Source organism: Gavialis gangeticus, unplaced genomic scaffold, assembly GCF_001723915.1.
Source record: "Gavialis gangeticus isolate Ggan-Ray unplaced genomic scaffold, GavGan_comp1, whole genome shotgun sequence".
In the NCBI taxonomy this organism is placed as follows: Eukaryota; Metazoa; Chordata; order Crocodylia; family Gavialidae; genus Gavialis; species Gavialis gangeticus.
In genome coordinates, this window is record NW_017729022.1 from 54,318,633 (window position 1) to 54,327,525 (window position 8,893).

Below are 8,893 nucleotides of genomic sequence, written 5' to 3' on the forward strand. Positions count from 1 at the left end.
CCCCTCCATGATCAGTTTGAATCATTAGCTTCTCAGGCCAGAGATAGCATAGGTGTCCCCATTCATTCAGGAATGAATGAGGTGCTTTTGCTTTTTCTTCAATCCTTTAGCCCAGAAAAAGTAAGCGGGCAAACCCAGAAATAAAAGCAGTCACTTTCTGATGGCAGTGCAAAGGCTACTGATTTCTTTGATCTACTAAAATTTTACCACAGACATATTACTGGATGACCAGGGGCTGGGTATGGATCATCATAAAACAGGACAAACTACGTTCAGCATTTTGTTACCAACCACTGAAGGCATGATAACAATTAGGTGTTGTAATGCAGATCATGGCTTTTCTTGCTCTGCACTGTCTGCTAAACAGTATCTACTCCTCATCTTGTTATGCACCTGCTGAGAACTATGTTCAAACACAGTAAAACTCCACGGTACAGACCAAACCCCTGACAGATGTCTGAAACAGAATATTTACTGACTTTACTGAATAATGTAATCATTCACTCTCATCCCTTTTACCAAATGATCCAGAGTAGTAGTTTGTTCCCTTTACAATAACATACAGTAATAAGCTACAATGCTCCTGTTACCTTTATAACTTTAATTACAGTTGCTCCCTTTGCTTTGTGCGGGTTCTATATGTGCAAATTAGCTCTTATGCAATGGTCCTTTTTATACCAAAAATTCGGTATATGCGAGGTAAATTCACTCTTATGCAATTGGTGTGGTGGAAGCCTGCAGTCAACTGCTTTATGCAGTGCGTTGTAGGAGCAATGTGCACCAAAATATCATCTCCTGTGTGGATCTGTGCTCCTCACTTGCTGTCTGCGACACATGTTTCTGTCATTTCCATCCCCATTACGGCTTCTATGCATCCCACTAGCTTCTCTCTTACCCCTCTCTGCTGTAGGTGAGTACCAAAATTGTCTTGTAAATGTGGTAGAAATGGGTCTGGGGGTCAGTACAGTTGAGGTCTCAGAACATATCCCTATTTGTTACATTGTAAAGTGGGCTTCCTTTATGCATATTTGAGTTATGTGCCATTTTCCAAGAATGCATGTACAGCATAAAGCGAGGGAAACTTGGACAAACAGACACTTCATTTGAATAACATTTCGAATGAAGTTTTAGTTTCACAGTTCTTTTATCTTTAACCTTGTAGAGAGACATTCAATTTCTATAATGTTAGTCATAATATTTATAATGTATCAGGGTGTTTAAGAAATTAACAGCAGTTTCTTAAATAAAAACATTTTGTGTGCAATGATCATTTACTGGGTCACATGTACGTAATTGTAAATGATAGGTGTACTTGATAATGCTGCCATCCACGTTCCCTACTACTGTGTAGTTCTCCACCTTGTCACAGAGATACATCATGGACAGCTATTTTGCTATTACTTTCTGAAACACCCTCATATTTACAATTAAATCTTTATGATCTTTGGATTAGAGGCTAACTGAAATTTGTGTTAGTGAACATCAAGAAAGCCAGCATTAAGATAAACTATTTTATTACTAACATGATAATTTTTTCTACCATTTCAAGAGCAAATGTTGACCCATGGAAGTAAGGTTTTTTTCCCCCTAAAAAGAGCACCTACCACTGTTGCGAATCCTTTCTTCTAAGAGGTCAGCATGTCCTGTAGGAAGTTTACGACTGAAGATCTCAGCTGAACGAAGGAACATGGCCTCTACTGCTGAACCCTTCAGCAAAGCAATTTGGTCTTCATGATCAAGAGTTTGAAAGCCTGGAAGGAATTAAGAAATAAACTGGCAATCAATACAAAATGAAATCAACAGTACAATATTACTTTAGGTTCTACCATTCTTGACTGTAAGATGCCATTCATATTTAAAATAGAGAGGCTATGAAGAATCTAAGATGGCTCTTGCCTACGTTAGCTTCCTGCTCGCTGTGGGTGAGTATTTCAGTAAAGCTCAGCATGTATTTAAATAACAGTAAAATCAACAGGAGTTAGTTAAATGTGTATGCAAAGTGCTTTATTGATCTACAACCCTTATATAAAATGCTATAATACAAAAATTCAAATGCTTCTATAGATGTTCTATAGATCTTATTGATTTTAGAGCTGAGGCAGGATGAATACCAGGAGTAAAGTGGAAGCAGACAGACTTGTTCTATAGAAAAGTAAATATTTTCTTTTTGATACTGTGCTTTAAAAAGCAAGCCACCATACCAAAAATGTTGATGTGACAAGTATCATTATCACATGGCTTGAATGTCCATTCCTCCTTTTGGTTTCCACTTACCCTTCTCTTTGGGAAGATGAAGAGTTGATCAAGAGCACTGGTGCACAACCTTCTGGCCTGACAGCCTGGATGGGTGGCACAGGGCTAGTCTGTGGGCTAGAGTCCATGCACGGGGTGGGTCCATGGGCCTGATCCAGTGCAGGTTTGGTCTGTGACAACCCTGGGTGCCAGCAAAACCATACAGGCTTGATCTAGCTATGTGTCAGCCCCAGCTAGCGCACAAGACCATGTCATCTGGCCTGCAGGGCTCCCTATGGTTCTGGAAATTTGGCAGTAGGGGAGCAGCAATTAGTGCTAACACTGCTCTTCCACTGTAAAATTTCTAGACCCATGTGTTAAATGATATGGCCTCACAAGCCAGATCTGATCTAGAGTTTGGCAGACTCATCTTCCCAAAAGTATTTTACAGGCAACTATTAAGGGAGGTGTTCAAAGAAGGAACTGGTAATCAAATTTCACACCTCCACTTTAAGGACATTAAGCCTTATAATTTAGCTAAAGGTTTCCCCCCATTTTGAATAGAGGGGGTTTCCTTTCTGAGTTTGGGCTCTGCATGATTGAAGCAAATTGCTGAACTACAGTAAACACTGGTGGGCGTAGAATGGGGTTGTTGGGCAAGAGTGTGGTTAAAAAATTTATATAACCTAGCTTATGCTGACTGCCCCTGCAAAACCAGTACAAAGGGCTTGAGAACAAGCCCACAAAGGAGCACATGTGAAGTTGATACAGTAAATGAAAATAAAAATAGTCCAAAGACACAGATTTTAAAACTTGCCAGGTAAATGCTGTTCATTTCAAATAGCCAATAGCAGCTGCTGCTGCTTCTTCTTTTTGTCTAAAAGCCACTTTCTCTTTCTTCCTCAGTATAAATTCATTGACTAATTCAGAAAAGAACTGGTTTTTTCTGAAATTTCCAGCTGAGGAATGCAAAGTTCATTTTACACAACACTGAAGGCTTTGTTACACCTTATGCTGTGAGCAGCACACATGTTGATCAGTGTTAGTGCTAGCTTGGAGTTGGAAGCAGTCTCACCCTTAATCGAGAAACCTTCTCTGACTATCCCCCACCTGCACAGCTGTGACTTGCCACTAGAGGACTCAGGGCAGGAGCAGGACTAGGAGCTGTAGCTGTGAGTTGCCACCAGAGGGCTGGTGAGCCAGGACTGATTTCTATCCCTCCTCTACAGGCAGGGGTGCGAGAAATCCTAGGATTTCAACTTGGGTGGCACATGTGTGGGGAATGGCCACGTCTTAATGGAACAGGGTAGTGCAAATCAGAAAGAATCCTGCTCTAGAGTGGCAGAATTTTGAGCTGCGTAACGAGTGCTTAAACCCACTTTAAGGTGTTAATGTGTGACAACCCAGGGGTTAAGAGCTCCAGGAGCCACCCAAAATTACCATATAACAAGTCCCTATGACCAACATTTTGCAAGTGCATCTATTAATTTCAGGTGCTCCCCCTTAAGAAGCTTTTTGTTTTATTTTTGTGCAGAAATCATATAGTTGTTTTCCCCCTTTCCTTTTTTTCAAACTTCCAGATTAACATCCCTCTGAATCATTCTCCCTTACCCCTTCTCCCTTTCACACACACACACACATGCATAATCTTGTTTTGGATTGGGTAAAATTGAATTCAACTTGATTAGCATGTAACAAATTAAATTCCTAAATTAGTGCTAATAAAGAATTGGCCATGTTATCATCTTCCAGTACTGAACTGAGCCCTATCCCATGCTTTCACTTTCTTTTTTTCATTTATTTCCTATGAACCTGCACCCACTGTTTTAGTTTGCAAATGGGAATAAGATTAGAACCGTTAGAAACCAACTTCTAGTACAGGGGCAATGTCAAAAGACTGTTAGATAAATGATGTTTTTGCACATTTGAATATACATATATTTGTGAGGGTGAGGCAGTGTGATCTAGTGGACTAGACTAGAACCACAAACTAGTGAATCTTCTTGGCTGTAGGTAAACCCACTCCTCCCTACTCTTCCTGATCCCAAGCCCCACTGCACAGAAATGTTCAGGGAGCCCCATATAGTTTCCATGTCCGAATACGGCTTCTGCATCAAAAAGTAGATCTGGGTGACCTTCACATGCATTCTGATCTCTGAAATCTTCCCCAGTTAGCAAAGCTGAACCTCACAGCCACAGAGAATGGGGCAAAATGTAATAAACCTGGCAAAACTGCAATAAGCTTTTGACTCTTGGGCATCATTTTGCCTGATGTTTTAAGGCCTCTTCAACTTGAGTTAGAAAACTAAATTATTCTTTTCCTTGTGTATCTGTGATATTTTCATCAAAGCAAGCTAAACACTAGTCTGATAGACACGTATTTTCCATGTACTTAAAGCTGCTGTTCTAAGCAGACATACTTTAGTGAATTATATTGACCCAAAACCTTTCATAGAAAGGAAGACACAAATATTTTTCTCACTTATTTTCTGGCTATAACAACAATTCTACCATACTACAACACAGAAAGGGAGCACAGGGAGTAAAGTAAAAATTGTCAGCTATTAGAGCCAATGCTAAGGGTGAATATGTTGTATTGTAAAGTTGTTATAAAATAACATGTCTTCAAAGACACTCAAAATTTAAAACAGTTTATCCTTCAGTAGATATAAAGGATGCAATGTCTCAAATTGGTAAAATTTGAATTCTTTAAAATATTCTCTTCCATTTACAAACATCTTTTTCTTTAGGCAGTGTTTGGAAGGGAGAGTATGTATTGGTGGCAGAAGAGGGGGAATGGAAGGGACTTTTATATGTAACTTGTATATAAACAACAATCCAGCCATAACTGCAATCAGTTAAAATTCTGCCATTAATTTCAACAGGAGCAAGATTTGGTCTATATACTTGACCTACCTGGTAACTTTTTGGTAAACTCCACAAGAACCTGAACATGACTGGTAGCCATCTCTGTTAAGATGAGAAAATTTTCTTCGGCACCAAATTCCTCATGTAACTGTTAAAATTAAAACAAACAAGCAAACAAACACCCGGTTAATAACAACCCTCACTTTATATTTCTAACATGCTTTTCATAAGGCTCTCAAAGTCTATATGGATATTAACTAATTAAATGCTGAACATCTCTGCACCATATTTAGTAATAAAGGTAAATAGGAATTTTGCACTGGATTGTGGCAGCTGCTTAATACTGCAAAACAAAACTGTGCAACTGTTAACTTAAGGGTAAAGAGTGAAAAAAGGAAGTGGCATTGGGAATTTAGAGAAGGAATAGTGATTTGACCAGAGCATTGGAATTAGCAGTATCATATGTATGAGAAATGCACGAAATGTTAGCTCACCACAAGTACTCAGAACCTTGATTTTACTTGTACTATGTGTAATAACGCAGCAGCAGCATAGCATCGGGACATCAATTCAGTATGGACTCAAAAAGACAGGAGTCAGCTAGTAAACTAAGGTCACCACCTGCAGCAGGATGTTTGTTGGAGGCCTCTTATCTAAACATTTACTCAATTTAAATCTACATCCTTGTGAGGTGTGATGCAGTTGTAAGAAAAAGAAATATTGCTTCAAGCCAACTATTACATTCATTCAATGTTACCTCTGGAAAAAAAATTGACTTACAACACTAGCTTTAGTAGTGCAAAGTGACAATGTAACTGGTTTAACAAGATAGCTGGGGATGTCCATAGTTAAAAAGCAGTACCCAGATGATGAAGATTTTGTACGGCCAACTCTACGCATACGTGTTTGTAAATCCCCAGCTTAAAGTGGAATGTCATAGCAGGGAAAGGGATACAAGATCAGACTGCAGCCAGATCAAAACTTTATTCTGAGCTTTTATATATTTATTTAGAAAAACTGGCCATTTGTTTCTGAAATGTGATTTTCTGTGGGACAAATTCTATTGAAATGGTCTAATTTTGTCAAAAAGCAAAAATGAAATGTTTTTGTTTTTAAAACGAAAGCCTTCTAATTAACATTTACCTTTTTCCCTTTCTCCTGCTTCTTCCTATATTACCACTGAATAGGAGGACTCAATAAATGAAGGCAAAATGAATAAAAATAAATAATGGGAAATAATTCAGGTTTGAGTTCAAAATGCTGAAACATTTTCCTTTTTTTTTTCTTTTTCTTTGTGGAGCTTTTTTTTTTTTAAAATAAAAAACCATAACATTTTGATATTTGAGTTTTATCCACCCCTCCCCACTACAGCTAATCTTTTACTTGCTCTAATATTTGCTGGGGAGTACCCTCTGGTTGGTACCATGAGTGTGATTAATCATGAAGACAACATAAAGCCACTCTTAATTCCCCCCAACCTGAGTACTATCTGAGGAGATCTCATCCAGATCAGAAGATCAAGTTTATTTTAATGTATGTTTATACAGCAGTCACTCCAGCTGTGCAGCATAGGCATCCCCAAGCTAACATTAAACTAGCTGGGTCCTAGCTTCTCAGGATGGTTTTTCAGCCCATGCTTGAGGTCTGTGCTTCCTTGGCCAGACTGCTGCCAGTACCTATGCTAGCTACCTACTGTAGAGATACTCAATGTTTGCTTCTTTGTGACAATAGTGACATCTTCCATAAAATAATGACATCAAGTAACAATGTATTCAGAAAATGGAGATTCTACTAGTCAATGGATATTTTAGTTAAGAAGTATTCAACATAGTACCATCTTTCAGTTACTCTTTGGAAACCTGAGGGTTTGCCTCCTTGTAATGGTGAGCTTGAGTTAGTACACTTGACTTAGTAGTTCAAATGAGAGTTTTCTTACTCAAAACAGCACCTCAGCCATAGGTTCTGAGTACGTGGGGGCCCAGGGCCCTGACCCCCCTCGGAAAGAGGGTCATCACCAGGAATATGTGAAACTTTCCACATGCCCATTTTCTTAGCCCCCTCGCCCCGGCAAAAATGAAAGTTAGCGCCTGCGACCTCTGCTACAAAGGATGACTTGACTAGCTGTACAGAGGAATCTGATTGTAGCTGATTGCCAACATCAAATCAAGCTGCTGTATCCCTAATGTGCTGTTAGCTGCAGTGTTAGTAACACTTGAGCTTCAACTTACCCCTCCGTTTTGAAGAAGCGGCATCTAGCCTGAGCACAATGCACTATTTATCCTGAGCTAGAGGTTTGTGTATATGGGCAAGAGTCGGGGTTGGGGCAAAACTTGAACATAGCTCAAACTACCACTTCAGATAGGATGAGCTCTGATTGGCAATTATCCAACTTATGGATCAGCAGTGTAACTACTCCAGGGTCTAAACACCCTGAATGGCAGAGGTGGTGGCAGCAGAGGCTAGGCTGGTAGTTGTGGTGGCTGCCGTTCATACCCCCCCTACTTCCCTCAGTGCACTCCAGTCGCTCACTGCTCATTATGCTACAGAAATGAGACCTTTAATTTCAGTGAACAAAGAAGCTATCAGAGTAATGATTAAGGGGGTAATTACTGGTTCTCTTGCAACCATGCAGTTAGTCCAATATCACTCCCCACCAATAACCAATTCTCTTAAGCACATTTAGACTGTAAGCTCTCTTTTAGGTGGTAAGCTCTTTAGAGACAGGAATATCATTTACTAGAAATCCATGCAAGTTTAGCACCGTCAGGGTCAAATTTCATAGATGGCCGTAAGTGCTTCTTCAACCGAAATGTTAAATAATGGATCTAACCCTATAAAATCTTCAGTCTCTCCAATCAAACCAAATGATAATTTTCACAAGATTAATCCATTTGTGTACTTACAAGTTTTTTTGATACCTCCTGTGGAAATCGTTGTTTACTATATGAATCCATGATGTAATGAAGAAGGTTCTGCTGTTCTGTGGTAAGTTCTACTTTCTCCTATACTGGCAGAAAAAAAGAGAAAAAAAAAGGAAAAAACCCATAAAATTCAGTGATTAGAAATTATCTAGTATCACCTACTTCGGCCAGGTTGTTTATATCTTAAATAGATATCTTTTTTAATGTTAACAATAGGAAAAGTCTTCCTAATCCTTTAGAGAAGCATTTTTGGGCGATGATATCTTTTATTGGACCAACTATATAGTTGGGAGTAATAAAAGCTGTTACCAAAAAAACCTTGCTTCTTGCATATTTCCTGGACCATCACAACGGCAACAACATTCTCATCCTTTGGAGGCAACAGATCTCTAAAAAGAATCCATAGTGGAAAGCTATAGGATATTTCTGTTAGCACGATTTAGGCAGCTATATGCAGAAGTGTAGTGAAGTGAACAGTGAGGCATGTGCCCTCCCCAAATCTCAGTGCTCCCCACACCCTCATCTATTCTGTATATGCTGCATAGGTTAAAATAAAACTATTATTTTAATTCAAATTAAATATTGATTCCTTTTATCCTAAATAACTCAATTAACATGAAACTAATTGGATAAGGCTCAAAAGGAAACGTAAAGAGATGTTTCTAAAAATGACCTGTAACTCTTCTACAACAATCAGTGTCATGATTTAAAGATTTACTATCTCAGTTTCTTTCCTAAACTAGGAGAACACCTTTTAACAATCAGAAATCTTGATTCCTTTTTCTAGCCCTATAGTTGCAAAGTATCAGTACTTTAATGAGTCAGTGATGTAGGATTAAATATTCTGGGCTTTGTGAAGATATATATTTTGG

At 38.8% G+C, this 8,893-nt stretch overlaps 1 protein-coding gene across 3 annotated transcripts in view; it reads right to left on the bottom strand.

Moving 5' to 3' along the window:
* NR1H4 (nuclear receptor subfamily 1 group H member 4) overlaps window positions 1–8,893 on the bottom strand; it is a 91,842-nt gene that overhangs the window by 27,823 nt on the left and 55,126 nt on the right. For all 3 annotated transcript variants that reach the window (XM_019514996.1, XM_019514997.1, XM_019514998.1), the window contains 3 exons: window positions 8,004–8,102; window positions 5,149–5,248; window positions 1,605–1,751 (listed from right to left, as the gene is read on the bottom strand). In XM_019514996.1, coding sequence (XP_019370541.1) covers window positions 1,605–1,751; window positions 5,149–5,248; window positions 8,004–8,102 — 346 coding nt within the window. The remainder of the gene's footprint in view (window positions 1–1,604; window positions 1,752–5,148; window positions 5,249–8,003; window positions 8,103–8,893) is intronic.